Below are 18,682 nucleotides of genomic sequence, written 5' to 3'. Positions count from 1 at the left end.
GGACCGTCTTCCCACCCACTCACTAACAAGTTTTGATGCTAAACCCAGATTAGACCCTTGCGTTTTGCACTCGTAAAACTCGACATTTTATGACTTTTGCCATTTCCTCGGTGCCCCGTTTTCCCCTCCACTTAAACTGTACACCCCTCGCTGTGTTTCTTATCAAGATTTTGTAGTTACTTTATAATTTTCATTTCATTTTAAAGTTTTCCCAGCGCGCTTCCTGTGCTCTGTGTTTTTTTCTTGCTGCCCGAGTTCTTCGTTGTCCCCCATTTGCCATATATTTCTGTAAAACTCCTTGCCCCTGTCCACATTTTGTGGCTTATTGCGGTCTCTGCGCTCGTTTCTCAAGTGCTGGGAGTGACCCGATACGGCATAAGTTTCCATCTGCAATTTATTGTTGTGAAAGAAAATTCTGTGTGCTGGCGGATTCTTCGCTTTTCTGTGATACAAGCCACTCGGATACTCCGGCTGGTTGGGTATACGCAAAGAGGAACTCCTCAAGTGAGCTAATCAAATCGCTGATCTTAAAGAGATTTTCGGTCAAGTTAAATGGAGTCATATGGCTTACAGGGTCTTGGGTGCTCGAAAGGAAGTGATTCATTAATAAGGTGTGGTTATAGATTATGAATCTTACACCCAGACAAAATCCCTTTAGTAAAATTAAACATTCAAATATTTTAATCTAACACTGTTTTTCCAAATATAAACTTTCTAAATTTGAACTAATTGGTTTATCTAATAATTTAATTAAAGTTTTAAATTTTTTTAAATTTAAAACTAAGGTTTCTTTGTTTAAAAATAAAAACGAAAGTGTAACACACTTTGATATTAACACAACACCTTTCGGGGCTAAATCAGTACCGAAAATATTTAATTCAAAGTGAAAGTATTTGGATTTACCATGATTTTTCTCTGGGTGAATGAGGCGTGAATATCAGTATAGCAATCAAATATCTTAAATTAAACAATTCAAGTCAGGAGATATTAGCAAATTTCTCATGTAGAACTGTAAATTGAATTTTACATAAATTAGAAACGTTAGAAAACAAGAAAACTACTATAAAATTTTTTTAATAATAATTTTATTTTTTTCGCTTATTTTTTCATCTCTGTCCGAATAGAATATAAATTTGAACTTCCTGAATTCTGTTTAAGGGAATGTGCTCACTCAAAGGTGCATAATTTCCGAAAAGACTGCTTGTGAATATGATAGGGTGTCGTTTCGTACGATAGTGGGTGCGGACTTTTTCACTTTAACCTCAGACGTATCTGAAAAGATTTTCTCCCCTCGTCGGAGAGTTTCATTTCCTTTGGTTCGTTTATCGCATCAGGAGCTTTTGCTGCTGCTTGTTGCGGTTGCCACTCGAAGAATCCCATTAAGAGGAAGCTCATCTCCTGCTGCACATGCAACTCCTGCTATGTGGCACATATCGTGTGTCTGTGTGCGGAGATAAGAGATAACAAAGTGCCGAGAAACACCTGGCTGGGTAATTACCTCAGCCGCCGGCCAAGGACTCCAGACTCCTGACTCCCGACTCCTTTTGCCATCCGACTCGGGCAAGTAATCCTTTGTCAGCGGGGACTGGAGGCTATAAATTGAGTAAAGCATGTGTCCAGCGGCAAACAAAGGACGCCATTGCACGTGACATTTATATGATAGTGTAAACACATCATTTGCGCTATTATACAACACACTTGCTGTGGCGCTGGCTAAAAGTTTTTGAAATCTATTCCCATTATGTTTGATATGCCGGGGAACTGCTGGCGAAGGACAAACAGTTGGGGGTTTCTTTTGAGCAGGCGAAAAGAAAACTTTCTAGATAAATGTGACAGAAGACAGTGGAGCAGGAAAGAATTCGACGCACACAATCATCTGGCAGCGGAAGCAGCAAATGCAGGAAGACTGACTTGGCCCGAAGGAGTCGTTGGCCAATAAGGGGTGGCCAAAAAGGGGTTGCACGGGATCTAAGGACACTCCTCTGGTGGGCACTGCAGGAAGCAATCAGTAAGGACACTATCTCAGCTAAATTTCAATGCTCGCCGCCCAGCAATGTTTGCCTTCAGCCAGTCATTCATTCATTCATGCCCAGCCATTCATCCTTGCTCGCACAGATAGTCACACACACACACACACACTGAGGGGGCATGGCCACACAGATACTCACATATGGGAGCTACTCCGCCAGGAGGACAAACAGGCTGGCTGTCTTATCTAATGTGAAAGGTTCATTGGTTTTACTTTTCTATCAAAGTAATAAGCTGGAAATGTTTGCCCTGCCCCGCTGCAGCCCAATGCGCCCCAAAAGGCAAACGTGGCTAAAACAGAGGAGATACACTGGGAGATAATCTCTCAGTTGTTATATACAATTTTTAAATATTATGTTTTGGGATTTTTAAGATGAGATAATATAGATTTTGAAATAGCCAGCTCTAACCGCATATATAAAGTTCATTGCTTTTAAAAAAGCACCCCAGTTGGCTTTTATTCAATTATTTCTATTATAAGAAGCTTATAATGCATCTTAAAACGTTAGTTTTATGCATCCCAGTTGGCCTTTATAAAAAGATTTCTATTAGAAAAAGCTAATAATGCATCTCAAAAATCTTAAAAAATCATTTCTGAAATCTTATACTAGGACTACAAATTTTAATTGACCGCAGAAAAACATTTCATCAGATTTGTAAATATAAATAAAAAAAATAAAACATTTTATAAAAGACTTCAAAAGAAAGAAAGTTGTAATAAACGGATTCAATTATATTTTTTCTAAGTGTAAAGGAAAAGACAGAGGGAAACAACAACAAACCGAGACGAGGACAGTTTGAAGTAAAGTTTTACTGCTTTTAAAAGAGAGGGAGGTAAAAAATGCAATGAAATTGCACACTTGCGTTTCCGCTTGGCCTGTCATACAGGAAAAACAGCAAAAAGGACATATCCACATCCAACATCCAGCATCCACAAGCTCGAATCATTGATGACACACCTGCATCTCCTGCTCCAAGACACGCAGATTGAAATTGAAAAGGCTCTTCGGAAGCTTCAAAGTTTGTGCACTTAATTCATTTTGTTATAAATTGTTTTCGTCTCAATTGAATTTACAAAAATATAAAAGGAATCGAAATGGGCAATCTCTACGGAGTTCTGAGAAAAGAATGATGAAACAACTGATGCAAACGAACAAATCGGTCTTACAATTTGAGAGTTGATGATCCCAAGGGTTAAAAGCGACTTAGCTATCAAAAAAACAGCCTAAGCTCTTTTGATATTTAAGATTGAACATCAGCATGTGTTTCACAAAATCGAAAATGTCAAGTAATAACTTTTGGTTGAAAAAATCTTTAATATCGTAAATACACGTTTTGGTATCACTGAATTTTCATTTATTTTTCAAATAACAAAATTTAATTTTCTGTATTTTATAAATATTTTTATTATCTATCAAGGTTAACCACTCCCACTTTGATGGTACATTGATCTAAAATTATATGATTGTTATTTTATTTTATTTTTTTAATTATTTTAATTGGCAAATATTATTTCACCTGACAGCCATTAATTATTTTCATGCGTATAATGCCTGGAATGTCTCAGACAGAGCGAGAGAGCCAGTAAATCACTAACAAATTTGTATACTTATATCTGTGCGGGCATACGAACGCAAGAATAACAGTTGAAATTGAGCCTGTATCTCAGTAATTACGCAAATATTTATGCTCATCAGTGAATTATTGCGTTTGTAACACTTGAGCTGTCAATTACGTAAAATAACAGCAAAGCGTCCCCAAGGAAGTCGAGCATTCACAACGATATTAACGAGTCAGAATGGAAAGGCAGAAAATTGATTTCTAATTGTCAACAGATACTGGACCTGCCTCGATTCCAAATGGCTGGAAATGAGTTTGTTAATTACCTGTCAACGGTCAAGATGTGTCCATCTCGCAGACGAATCCAGGACACAGATTTGTTTCCCAGCTGTTTGACCTGCGGAAATAAAGTGAAGAAATTAATAGATTTATGTGAGTGGCATTGAATATACATATTTGGGGTATAAGAATGGCCAATAAAATAATTCAGATAGTAATAAAAAGCGTCCTATTTAAAATGCCAGAGATCTATAATCTAATATACAACAGGCTGCGTTTTCGAGTTAATCAATTGTATATACAATATTAGGAGTAATCTGAAAATTGGATAAATATGGCATTGTGTTTGATTGTTTTGGGAATCGGTTACAAAATGTTTGGCTCCATTAAAACCATTTACAAATAATGATTATGCTCATCAGAAGGAGAATCGCCTCAAACTGTATAGACTCTTCTTTTCATTGAGGATAAGGACAACCACTGGTAATTAGACGGTCTACATGGGAATTGTTCAACAAGTGGAAGAGGAATGTCAAAGTGCCGCCGCACACACATGAGAGAGTAAATTACTGCAACCAAATGCAAATGGGGTTAGGAATGGGAAGCCACTACCACTTCCCACAGAAACTACATTGAAATGTAATTAAATACCGAAATGAACATGAAACCAGGCCGACAGATGGACAAACGTAACGCAACGCAACGCAGGGAGTCATCGAGGCTCAGAAGCAGAGGCATCCGCATGTTTCAGATATTATCGAAATGTGTCGTAGTTAGTAAATCTAAAATGCATTTATAGGCGCACACACAGCAGCATCTCTGTTTGCACTGAAACGATTTTGTCCATTCAACACTTTGCTCCTGGGTTCGGTTTCGGATTCGGGTTTGGTGGCAGGAAGTGGGCCTCGAACTCCTGCAGTTGATCCATTAAATGTTTAGGTTATGTCACCGCCCTGTAATTCCGTTGTAATGGTCTCATTAGGAGCTCTTTGCATGTGTCGCATTTAATTGGGCCTCGGCCATGTTGCAGGCGGATTACTAATTTAGTTTTGTGGAAAATTCTATTTCCGAGATTACTTCTCATTGCAGCGACATCGAGACTCGGTTCACCTCCACTTAATTGAAGTCCGCATTCTTTGGCCGGAAGAAAAGTTAAGCTACGACAATTACAAATAAGCTGCTGCTTGGAATATTTCAAATAAGCCATTTATCCCGAAAGGATGTACTCCACCTGATGTCATCGAATGGCCGGACAAGTGAGGCCAATTTGAAAAGAAGCGGACCGAAGAGCAATCTTTGTCTGACTCCATCCACATCCCGATTCCCGTCCCCTTTTGTGCCTGGCCTGCTGCCTGCTGCCTGCTGCCTGGTGCCTGCTGCCTCCTGGCTAAGAGGACTCACTCAACTGTGGCACTTAATGCAGCATTTGAACAGAGAATGGAATGAAAGGCTCCCGAAGAATGGCGAATGGAGAACGGCCAAAGGAGCATCGAGCAAACTGGGCGTGTCATCCTGGACGGGCATAAAGTGTAAAGCCAACGACGAGTAATTGACGAAAATTGAGATGCGAGCCTTATACTTTTCATTCCTGGATCGGGAAATAATGGCTGTGTTGGAGGTCGGAGGAGCTTCTAGGCTATCGTTTGCTGAGCCCAGCGGAGGGGCACTTAATTGACCATGACAACAAGAAATTACCATTGCTCAGCTGGAAAATTACAGAAAACTGTCTGCACGGCCACCCCGTCATGTATTAAATATTTCAGCCGCGTTTAATGCGAATTTTCCAATGCTTTGTTCTTTGTCAGGAATTTGAGCTCTTGAACTTGTCTTTAAATGCCTCTAAGATGACTAGGTAAATTGAATGAATTTATCTTGAACTTAATCCTTGTGTTTTCGCACGCAGGAATATATTCAATTTTTCAACTTTTATTCCACGCAATGTTTGAGGCTATTTTAAGCTGCTATTAAAAACAATAATATCACTTCTGCTGGCAGTTTATTTTTCTGCTAAGCATTAAACAAATGGCTGAGGGACTGTCAAACACTTTAATCCCAGGCTCAATACCAAAATTAAATAAATATCAAATAATTAGCAGATCTTTCCCATTGGCCATAGAGTCATGTACTGTTGCTGACCTCGACACCAAAAACTTGGCTCCGATTTCGATGCCATAAAACTAAATTGTTGAAATTTAATTTTCAGTTTTCGTTTATGCTAAATAAAATATTTACAACTTGTAAGCAAACAATTTGCCTGGCTGCGTGCCACGGGCATTTCCCAATTCCACATGCCCCTGACCCTGGCTTTTTACCCAGATCTTCCTGTTGGCCCTTAAACACCTGCACAAACAATGGAAAAGCGTGTGAGAAATCGCCCGGGAGAGTCTTGGCCACGTTTGTTTGGCATTTGTTTTTGAGCCTTGCGTTAAATACCCAGTCTGCGGTCACACCTCGTCCTCCTCGGCCATCGAAAACGTTCCGGGCATCCAACAAATATTTGCGCAATAAAATTTAATGTGTTTTCTATTAGGGCTCCGGCCAGGTCACGCTGATGAGGGCGGCCACAGCACCAATAAGAGTAATAATTACAAATAAAAACACGCACGTACCTCCACTAAACAGCACGCAACTTTGTTTAGAAATGTACAGGTGGTATTCGCTAACCCGAAATAAGTGCGTGGAACATTGAGAACACAAACCTTAACTTGTTGGTTTTAAAAGCCGTGTTTTTTTCTCTGACAACTGCTTGATTAAAGATTTTTAAAGCTTTAACAATTTAATATCAAATCACCAGCACAATTTAACTCTTGTTTGTTGAGTTTAGCCATTGAAATCATTATGCTCTGAAATTTATGCGTTTGCCGATATTTTTACTTTATGAGCTAGACAATTTTAACGCCCGATTTAGTTCTACACGAATAATAAATTACTTTGTTTAATTTGAGTTACAGAAGTTCGACTGTACGCGCAATAAAAAGGAAATAAAGAAGGAATTATGAATTTATTTTTCTGCTAGTATAGCTTGTTTGGCTTGGGAAATTGAGATGGGACGGGGAGATTGTTGAGATGGGACGTGGAGGGCACTCACCCGACAGGGCAGATACGCATGTGTCCCGATCTGAGTGGTCACATTAGAGGTGGCGTAGCCATCCAGATAGGGCTCCACGAGTCCCGATGTCGCCGACAGGGCGGATGCCTCCGGCAGAAGCGAGGACACTTGAGCCAGGCTGGAGAATGCGGTCGCCGCTGATGGGTCGCCGCTCTCATCCGAGCTGATGGCTGTGGAGGCTGCCGATGACGACGATGTCCCTGCTCCTACTCCTCCAGATCCACGCCCTCCTGCCGCCTCCGCCGACGTCTGTGTGTGTGATGCTGAAATTGATTTGGGGGCACCCAGAGAAACGAGAGAAAAAATAAGAGAAAAGTGGATTTCTTGTTAATCGAAATGACAATTTTGGGCTTCGATTTCACCAAAGCACATGTCACGTACATGGCCCCACTGATGCGGGTGTTTGTGTTCGGGAGGGCTGTGTTAGTTGTTTGGGCATTAAAGCTGCAGGCAAACATCCAGCTTTAATTTGCATAATACATGTGTATGTACATGAGAGCAGGAAAATTTAATTTAATTCAATGTTGCAGTTAGTTGTTCGCACGTAAGTGTTTTTTTGCTTGTTTAAAGGCTTCTTTTCGGCTGAACAGTGAGCACACACTAGGATGATATTTTTAAGTAATTTACATTTTTTTTCACAGAAAGTATTTTTAATAAACTATTAAGCTTTATTTTTTAAAAATATAACTTAGCAAAAAGGAATCAATAGATATAGCCCATATTGTTAGCCCTAATCACCAAAAAAAGGTACATACCTAAATTTTCATAAATAAAAACAGTTTCTACTGAAGCAAAAATATAATACATTATCCAATTCCTACATAAATCTAACATATTCAACAAAATATATTAGGTAGAAATAACCTATTAACCAGGCGAGCTTAAGGCATCCTGCCGCTCTAGCTCTTTATAGACTCACTTTTATCTTGTAGTTTAAAACATAAGTTAGCAATATAAAAAATACACTATTATACACATTAGTTCTCCTGCGCTGATCTGAGTTTTGTGTACCTTAGAAGTTTCGCAATTAAATTTATAAGCCATTGTGTTGCTAAGACTTATCTGAATTTTACTGGCTGACATATTTCTTCTAAGTGCTTGCACATGCACCACCACAAAAGCAGCAGCGACAAGTTAACAGCATTATACGAGGACATGGCAAATGAGTGCGTGGCGTTTAAGCCAGTTCCACACAAAACCGCCAAGTCAGGAGCAGGCGAAGAAGGAGGTCTAACCACACTGGCTGGCCAAGTGGGTGGTGACCACCTCTGCAACTGATGGGCCATCCTGCGGCTTCCTTCTACATCCGAACACCAGATACACACACGTACTTGTCTGTTTGGCAATCGCCAGTTTTTCGCTTCCAAATCATTCCATGAATCAATGGCGTTTAAGTGGCTGGCGAGGACATCGTCACCATCATGATTATCGCACCGCTGCAAGGATTTTTAATGAGTGTCGTTCATTAAAATTGATTGTTGTTTGGTGGGTTTAGCGTTCGACCTCGCCATTCCAGTCTCTTTGGGACAAATATTGTCCAACGCCGAAGGGACGCAGCAATGTCGATGAGTTGGCAGAATGCGGAAGGTCCGCTAAAAACGCATGCTATTTGCTGAATTGCCAATTAACTGGCAATTTCGGCTAAAGCGAACCGAAGCTGTCTCCAAAATTTCCCCATCTCCCGACCAAAGCAATTGATTTTATCCGTCTGGACCTTTATTTCTGCCCCATGACTGAACAAAATTTGCTGTATAACATTATTTTTGGTGGAAAGCGGTTTTCGAGTTTTGACTTTGACATAATTGTGCCTGTCGCTGACAGTTTGATATTCCATTCAGACTAGAGAAAAGAATTATTAAATATGTACTAACCGATGCTTCAATATGACAGATGAGCTGCCGTTTAAAAGCACTATTTTCAGAAAAAACGAGTGCAGATAACTTTACCTTCAGTGGATGCATTCACGAAATACTCTTAAAAATTTGTAACTGTTATATGCTTAAAGTCCACAGAGTTCTTGGAAATTTGTATTAAATAAGAGATTTAAACCTACAATAAATTTCCACTTATTTTGAGTGATGTAAATATGAGGTGTTTGGCATATATATATAATTTTTGCTTATAACACATTGTAGGACCTGAAAGTTCTTCTAATTCTAAAAACATTCAAAACAACAGCAATACTAAACGGAATAACAAGGATAACTGCATATGTAAAATTGTTCCACAAGGTACCAGATCCGACCAAACCATTGCTGAATTCGTGCTCCAATTAAAACGACGAATGTAGCGTAAAATGATTTTCAGTTTGACAACTTGTACGTCAATTTAATTGGTGCGAGCTCTTGATGGCCCAAAAGGTGGCAGTGACAGTGGCAGTGAGTTCCTGGCGTATGCACAGCTGAAATCAGCAATCATTTCATCTATGCCTATTTTTTGCCTTTCAGGATGCCATATCTGCCCCTCCTCGACCCACTCGACCTCCTGATCCTCCGATCCGGCACTGACAAGGGGGACAAAGCCACGGCAACAGCCGGAAAAAAGGAAAATAGTCAGGGAGCTGGGGAAAATGGGCGGAGGGGGCGTAATTGACAAAAGGTCTCATGCATTCAATGCCACTGCCAGGCGCGTTGTCGTCCTCTGACAAATACAGCGCCCAACTGACGGCTCCTCGACACTCCCGGCCAAGTTGCAGGACCAGGCCAGGACCAGAAGGACATGGCCGCTGGCAACCCACACCCAGCACTCTCACACACACACACAATCAACGCAATCGACACGCAAAAATTGGAGAGAGGCGCGCTGAAAAGATCAAAGCCGTTCAATTGTCAGTGACGACAGCCGGAGAGGTTCCTCGGATGTGGATGTGGATGTGGCGGGCGTTTATTCGGGGGTGGTGATTTGTCAAAGGCAGGACGCTCAATGCTACCGCCCCCCCAGTTCCCGCCAAAATGTTTAGCTCAACTTTCACCAAATAAAACAGATGCCAGAAATTCGCTTAGTTTGCATTTCCACACGAAGCTGTTGATTAACGTGTCTGTGGCAGAAGGAGGGGACGGTTCCCAATCAGGAAACTAAGAATGAAAATGAAAGCAACGACGAACGCTATTTAAGTTACTTCCGATTTCGATTCATTCATTTCTTAAAAATGTCTATGAACTTGAAGGTTAAATGCGGCGTAAACGTTGCTAAGCAAAAGGAAATCGTAAGAAAGGTTTTCTCTAATGGAGATGTTTACAGAGCTCAACATTGTTTTCATCTGTCTTAACGGTTTTTATTACATGTTTAATTTTAGTAGTTTATGCACTGTTCGGTTGACAGTCACAAACAAAATTGTTATGGTTTATACTATGTAATTTCCATTTCTGACTAGCGTATTTGCATAGTAATACATTTTTTTTACAATTCTTAATTATTTGTTTTAAAAAATAATTGGGCCTAGGCCAAATGAGAATTAATTTTACAAAACATGTTAAGGTAGAAAGGAGGATAAATTTTTGAAAAATTTGAACTACATTAAAACAACAGTTCAGTTAAAAAATAATCTTATTTCCTCTTTCTTTGCATATGAAAAATCTTTACTTAGTTTAATTAGTTGTGGTAATTATGTATGGCTTACAAAATTTATTAGAATACAAAAACCTTTCATAATTTGTTTTTTAATATAAATGTATTTAAACCAGATGCAAATTAAATTTACAAAACACATTTAAGTTAAAGGAGGACAATTCTTTTAAAGGATGGTGTAACATACTACGTTCATCTTCATAGGAGATGGCATTTCAGTTGAAAAAATTCTATTCCCCCCTTCTTTGCATATACAAAATCTAAAAAATTTACCTTTAATTACAGAGTATAAACAAACAAACTCTTTGACCTTTGATTATTTGTGGTAACTTTGGGTGTCTGCCTTTAAACTCATATGGAGATGACAGGAGAAACTCATTTTGTAGGAAAATAGTCACACGGACACACAAATCAAATTCCAGCCCCGGGCTCGTGATCTCTGACGGGTTCAAGGTAGACTGCTCCATTTCCTCCTATCCCACTTTCCCATTTAACCCCTTTCGAACGCAGCACGAATTGAAGATGTGCAGCCCCTGCTATGGATCCTGCTGCGGACCTTGCTGTGGCCCCTGTTGCAGCCCCTGCTGCAGTCCCTGCTGCAATGACTGCTGCGGGTCCTGTTGCAGTCCCTGCTGCAGCCCCTGCTGCGCACCCTGCTGCGGACCCTGCTGCAGCCCCTGCTGCAGTCCTTACGGCTGCAGCCCCTGCTGCTGCAGGCCGTGCGGCCAGTGTTGCACACCCTGCTGCGCACCCTGCTGCGGCCCCAGCTGCAGTCCGTGCTGCGCCCCATGCTGTGCCCCCTGCTGCGCCCCCTGCTGCGGTCCTTGCTGCGCCCCCTGCTGCGGCCCCTGCTGCTCGCCCTGCGGCGGGTCAAAGTGCAAGTGATCGGATTCGGATTCGGATTCAGATTCGGAGGCAGGAGCCAGCCACAAATGCCACCACAAGTTCGTCGGGCTCGTTGGAGAACCGTCAAGACCCACTTGCCATTACCAGCTAAGGCAAGCAAATACACGAAAAGTCAACAGCAGACCAAAGTTTTCTGGCCCCCGGGAATGGGTATACGGGGGAAGTGAACCATCTGCTCCCGGGTCCATGTTAATGAAGATACCGATTAGACGGCGGGGCCCAGGTAAAAGTTGGTCATCCCCAACTTATGCCAGTTGTGCAAACTTTTTGGCCTCTTCCAAAAATTAATTAAAATCAGTCTCAACTTATGTGACACGAGCACACACACAAAAGAAATAACATTACAAGCCAAAATGAGTCAACTACATGGCAACGAAATCTGTTCGTAGAATTTGGTACGTTTTTGGTATCCTAGAAATTCAAACTAAACTTGAAACAGAATGTTATTTGGTTTCTATGAAAATTGAATGTAAAATATGTACTCGAATCGTTTATCCATCTGTGGTAATATCTCTACTCTAAAAAGTTTATTAGGTTGTTTAAAAAAATAAGACTAATATATAAATTTCAGCATGGCTACAATCAAGCGATATGAACTTTAATATCAATTATTTATTTATTTCCATGAGCACGGCAACAAATAGAAACTAAATTATATAAGATTCATTACCAATTTAGGAGCAAAAAGTATTCGAATATATATATTTTTGGAAACGATGCCTTAACGAAAGTTGTTTACACGCAGATGGCAGCTGACTCCATTTTGCATACTTTAATTAAACATTATATAGCACATCAACATGCAGGGAAAGTGGATTCTCGTTAAATGTCTCAGAATGCACGAGTAAAAATAAATTGTGACATGCTGCTGCGGCAGCCGTTTAATCATTTCACTCGAAACGTTTCTAAGCCCGCCGGCTATTGCCATCCTCCCGTTCTCATCCTGTTCGTCCTGAAGTTTTCCTGGGCGTTGTGAACTTAATTAGGTTTAATTAATACTAGAAAAACACACAGACACATAGAGCGACATATTGACAAAAGGCAAATTGGTATGCTCAAGGAGTAGCCTCGCATATGTGGGATTGGGTGATTGGGGGATTGGGAGATGGGGACCCAGGTCCTTGGCCCAGAAAGGATCTGGTCTTTGCGACAGGAAATGAGTTTTCAAAGGCCGGAAGGCAGCAATTATGGCTGTCGCTTTGTGTGGACTGTTAATTGGTCTGGGAATCGACGAGGCTGGCGACTTTACGATATTTCATAAATTGCAATTTTACGATGCCCTCAAATTGAAACCCAATTGCAGGCTCAACCTTGAGATTTGCATATCCTGGACGTCCTTTTCGATCTTATCACAGAGCCATCGGAGCCAAGAACACCACCCTCCCTTCCACTTCGACCATTTGTGTACTTTGTGAGTGTCGACGTCATGTAACGTGGCAAATCCAATTTTGCCACGCCCATGGGGCGGAAAGGAGCCGTGGATGGAGTCCGCCCCCCATGACTGCTCACTCAGTCTCAATAAAGCAGAGCGAGAGAGAAAAAAAATTGCCTTTGGCAAATTTGTTATTGGCCTGGTTGATGCAGCATTCTTTGAGGCGCAGCCAAACTAGAAATTGGATGAGGCCAGGTGCCAGCAGATATTCATTCCGTATGCAGGTAAATATTTGCCCATAGATGACTCCGGGCTTAGTGAAGAGCCACATTTGCCCATGGCTTATTCGGATTTAATACGACTTCAAGGTCGTATGCCTTCAACTGCATTAGCTGGCACACAGATTTAATTAAATTCGTTTGCCAAGCAAAATCCATATCAAAATGAAAAATCAAAGCCAACTTTATGATTGCACTCAATGAAAGTCGGAAATCTTTCTCGTTTCATTTTATTTTCCACCTCTCTCCGAACTGTCAGTAAACATTTGACATGCGAGCTGTACCATTTTTAAATATGCTTCAAATAAACATGGCGACCGATATTAGGCCTGCCCGTTGCAATAATATTTAGTCTGTTGCCCTGATTTTGACTGCGACGCACTTGTTTTAATGCATAAATAAATATTTGTGTTAAAATGAAAAACCGCAGGCCCTGCACACGAACATCACTCGATACATGCATCCGGTGCTGTATGTGCTAGAAACACCTGACAGGCATTAGATTTCGCTTAATAAACCCTAATATTCTGTGGTATCATGTCGGAGTGTCTATCAAAAACACACTTTTCGGACCGCCCGCTTTCCGTTGTTCTATTTTTCCCATTTTCCAATTTTCTCATTTTCCCATCCATCAATTATGCACCGGACTTTATGGACAAGGGGCAGGGAAATTCGCTTTTATATTATTATTTGCTTTGAAACGAAAGCTGTCAGAAATGACCGCAACTGTAAGCGGCGTTTGGCTGGTGGAAAATGCTTTTTGCAGCCGTTTCAGTTGCATTTATCGGTTTGACATTTCCAGTTTGCTAACTCACAGCAATAAAAGAATTTGATAAAATAGAATGAAATAACAAGCATGACAGTTTGTTCATATTTTTAAATGAAATCTACTGACAGACTCGGAACTAGAAATAATATTTTCTCACTAAAGAAATACATTTTAATTGGGATGAAAATGCGTTTAACATTTCAACCGTTAGCTAATTCAATTTGTGCTCTCAGCAGATCATTTTGACATGGCTAATTAGTTGGGTGGCTTTTGAAAACAATCCAGCGTTTTTTTTAACAATCTACCTATTTTTACGGATAGCTGAAAAAAAAAAAATTGCAAAACAAATATAAGTGCTGTCTTAACAATCACATGAACTCGTTGAAAACATATTAAATTGTTTCGCTCTGTGAATAAATACTTTATTTGTCATTCAAAAAAGACTAGCATACATAAAGTATTCCAACATGACACTAAAAGATTGGAAACTATGAATTTTTGCTTTGACAAAGTTACTTGCTGGTAATTCAAGTTACTTAAAAGGTTATTGAATCAACGTCGTAAAGGTATCTATCTTCTAAGCTTTGGCCCATAGCTTACAAATCAGAGCTAAATCACGAATATTAAATAATAAAAAAATATGACAATTTTGTCTATTAATAATAACGGTTTTCGATTTAGCTCCCAATTAGTCATATTAAAAACCTATGATACAAATGCATAAAGATAACAGCGCTAATTCGCGGGAAAAACAGCATTTTCAATTTGTTAAACAAAATCCCGCATAAAATATGGCAACAGAGTGCTGCTGTATTCTGTGGGTAATAATTAATGTAATGTTCATTTGCGAACTTCTGTGGGATAGAGTCATTACTGGTGCACATACCACCAATCTGGGGATGTACATATAAATCCGAGCGGAGTGGAAGGAAGTAGCATGTGGGTCATGAAACAGCTTGATATCTTTACTGCGCTCTCTACCTGTGGCTGTGGTTCATCCATCATTAGTTGGACACAAAAAGAAGGATTTTATGACGTGGTAATGGCTGCATAAAGGACTGCACGAGAATGTGTGTGCGTGGGAGTATTTTTTATGTTTTATGCCTTTTGAGCAAACAAGTTGGCGTATTTTTGAGCTAAGCTTGCAGACATAAACTGTCGGCTGGCTCCATCACTGGCCCACAAGCTGAGCCACAACTTCCGCAACGTGTCATTCAGGCCACCCACATCATTACGACCTCCCCAAACACACACTGTGCCACACTCTCCGCACACACAGATACTCACCAACACACGCCCAGGACTACTGGCTGAACGTGCTAAGTTGTTATGGCCCTGCTCTACGTAACTCTCTGCTCTGTCGCATAACTTAGTTTTCCACGCTTAATACAGTTTTACGGTCCACGCCTCCTCCCCGCCGCCTGGCCCATGGAAATACTTTAAAACGCATAAAAATTCCGACACGTCGTAACCTCAGTGCTTTTAACAGCTTCTCCACCCTTCTCATCGCGAACTAAAGGCAGAGCCAGAGCCAGAGCCATTGCCATAGCCAGATCCAGATGCAGGACCCCACCCAAGCCCCATTTATATGTATATAAACCAAGCCCAGAGTCAGCAATCAACTGCACTTCCCAGAGACTCTCGCTTTGTTGCAAGTCATGCACATCAAGTGAAGTTCCTGCCGGTTGTTGTTTCTGCCAAACGCGGTATATTTTGACTTCACGGGTATACTGGATTCGTGCAAATATGAATATATTACATTCTTTTCTAACAAAACATGTAACTTTAAAATAGGTTAAGGTAAAAGTTTGGCTGTCTTTTCTTTATCAGGAAAATGGAAATTTTAAGATGAATGGCAAATATGAGATTCGGTTCCATTTTCAGTATATTTAGAATGGGTCAATATCAAAAAATGATTGTTAATTCTTGTTTAAAGAAAAGCATATAAAACTTTTTCTTTTTTGTACTTTGGTACTAAGGACAGACAACTTATAAATTATATGTCAATGGTACCAACATTTCACTTTTAACATATTTCTGTTGGAAGTCTTTTGTTTTTTTTCTTTCAAAATCAAGCTATTATCACTTGATATTTTGTGCTTCTAAAATTCACACTAAATCTTAAGATATTTCTTTGAAATCAAAATTAACTTGATTTATGATCTCATACCATTTTATAAAAAACGAACTCAACTTGACTAATTAAATAAACCTCTATATATTTTTAAGCTGGCCCTTGATTTTTGCACATATTTTGATAAAACTATAGCGATTCTATATTTTCGGACGCGAAAAAGTAACTACTTATAAATTCAAAATTAGTGTATACCAAATTTTTTCACAATGCTCGAAAAATTAAAATAAATTTGAAACAGGTATTGCACAGTAGGGGCCCTTAACTACTGCTCTCCAACTTGTTGTTTCTAGTGCCGATGTTGTTGTCTAGCGGACGCGGTTGCTCCGTCTGTTCCGTTGCAGTTAACCTGCAAAGTAGCGCAATTTGTTGATAGCAGGTTAAATTTCATTTTCCAGCACAGTTTTTATACATATTTCATTTCATGTTTTTCGTTGCTTTTTTTGTATTCGCTCTAATGATGTTGCCAGCGGGATAAGGCCGAGGATGAGGATAAAATAAGATGCATGTGGAAAATGTGGCGCATCCTAAACACGTTTTGCATGAAGAATAAACGTAATTGTTTTTTCCGTGTCACAGTCGTTTATTTGAATATGGTGCGAGCTGAATTAAATTTTAAATTGAATTGCTCCCAAGGGAGCGATAAATATTACACGTTTTTTACATGATGATAGCCACTTCTCTAATTGCCCTAAATATTTTGAAGAAAAAATTGTATTTTTTTTAATTTTATTATAGTACTCAAAACATTGTTTGATTATGAAGTTACTGTATTAACTTTAAATAGTAGAAGCTTAAGTTGAGATATAAAGAAAATTAAAGTAGTCCAAAACATATTCTAGTATATATGTAAATATAAGTAAATATTGTAAAGGTCGAGGGGTATCCTTAAATGCTTGAAATATTTTCAAATCAGTTTAAAATGAAATACTCCCAGGGGACACACAAATATTTTCTGCTCAAATTCTTATTTGCGTAACAAAATTCATTAGCTCTTTGTCCACTGAACTAACCAGATGGCTTAAACGTTTTGCGCAATTATATTTATTTAAATAACCTGCCGCTCCAACAACTCCTAGCCGTAACTGGCGATGACATTAATATCACTTTACCTCAATCTGTCCAATTTACCAATAAAACTCTTGAACCTCGGCTCGAAGTGCTTTAAACTGCAATGGGCCAGGTAAAAGCGAGTAAGTATTTGAGTGTGTGTTTCTGGGTGTGTGTTCTCGTGTGTTTGTTTGTGCGGTTGTGCTTGTGCCTTTTAACTTTTGCATAAAAACAACGAACGCAGCCGGCAGCAGTTAGTGGATGGATGGATGCAGGATGCAGGATGCAGGCCAGATCCAAGCCAAGGATGCAACTTTCAGCTGCTAAACGAAAATATAAAACACTTAACTCGACTGCAGGGGCGACGGTCCCTCCATCTGTCCCTCGGAACCAGCCAGATCGTCCTCTATGCGACACATTCAACTGCACCCCGGTTCTGGGGACTGGCAACAATTTGATGGCACTGTGCGAAGGAAGTCCTTCCTAGCTTCCTCGCTTCCTCCCCCTTCCCTTAGCCGTCCCCTTCGGGCTTTGCCAACAAACCTAGACACAGCCATCCCCTGGCTGTAAATTTGGGTCACTTTTTGGCAGCCAACAACAGTGAGCCGGAAGTGCAGAAAATTTGGCCTAAAAATAACATTTATGTGTGTGCAGTTCACTGGCGTAAAGTTTTACGGACTCGATTACGATTACGATTATGGGGGCACTTTAATGAAAAAATTAACCCAATGAGCCTTTTCATCCTTGCCAAGTAAATAGTTGCAAAAGAGAGAATGCTAAGTGAATTTCACTGAGGTGGAAGGGAGTTTTTCTCTTCTGCAATGTATATTTTTGTGCATATCTGAACTTGTTTGAGAAAGTAACCGAGATGTTTTTTTTTGTGACTAAGCAGTGAAATTGTCGGAGAACTAAACTTTGGAATATATTTGGTTCCTGAAATAATTTAAAACTATTTGTAAAGTCACTATAAAAATGTTTCCCTGAAATTTTTTGTTATTAGAAAAAATATTTAATTGTTTTTCAAAGTAAGTGAGAAATGAATTCTTGATATTATATAAAATTAACATTAATTAGTTAATTTGTCAAATATTCTTCAAATACAAACTTGTATCTATACAACTATCAATTGTTTTACCAATAATTGTTAAGGACACCTAGGATAAATAAAAATGTTGTAAAATCTAATATTTTAAAATAATGTATAGAATTGTGTATTTAATTCTGTAAAACGTTTTGAAGACCAAGATTGAATAAATATTGTTATTGAGTGGCTAGATTGGCTGGATTGCCTCACTGTGCTTGCGTCACGGGTTCGGTTTAGTGGGGCATTGAAAGCGCGGCTTACAATGACCGACCACCAACTGAACCAGCGACGAGGGACGCAGTGAAAGGACTTCACGTGGCTTTAATAAATAACAGCTGAAGTTTAAATTGCCGTTAGCATAAATTATGAGCAGTTAGAGACGTTGCCTGCATTCAGTGAGCGACGCCTTTTTGGCTGCGAAACTTCTTTCAGCAGCTCGTTTCCCTTTCCTTTCCTTTCTCCCTCACTCTCGTCGCTTTTTTGGCAAGCATCCTGTGAATGGAACTGGTGCCACTTTTATGCATTGGGCTATGCATAAATACATAT

The 18,682-nt window shown here is 39.8% G+C and overlaps 1 protein-coding gene across 1 annotated transcript in view; it reads right to left on the bottom strand.

The window, feature by feature from the left end:
- LOC128257999 (hemicentin-2) overlaps window positions 1–18,682 on the bottom strand; it is a 71,014-nt gene that overhangs the window by 10,907 nt on the left and 41,425 nt on the right. The window contains exons 3-4 of the mRNA XM_052989383.1: window positions 6,956–7,239; window positions 3,915–3,985 (exon numbers count right to left, since the gene is read on the bottom strand). Of these exons, the coding sequence (XP_052845343.1) occupies window positions 3,915–3,985; window positions 6,956–7,239 (355 nt within the window). The remainder of the gene's footprint in view (window positions 1–3,914; window positions 3,986–6,955; window positions 7,240–18,682) is intronic.

Source organism: Drosophila gunungcola, chromosome 3R (assembly GCF_025200985.1).
Source record: "Drosophila gunungcola strain Sukarami chromosome 3R, Dgunungcola_SK_2, whole genome shotgun sequence".
NCBI lineage: Eukaryota > Metazoa > Arthropoda > Insecta > Diptera > Drosophilidae > Drosophila > Drosophila gunungcola.
This window is presented reverse-complemented; position numbering and strand designations above follow the sequence as displayed.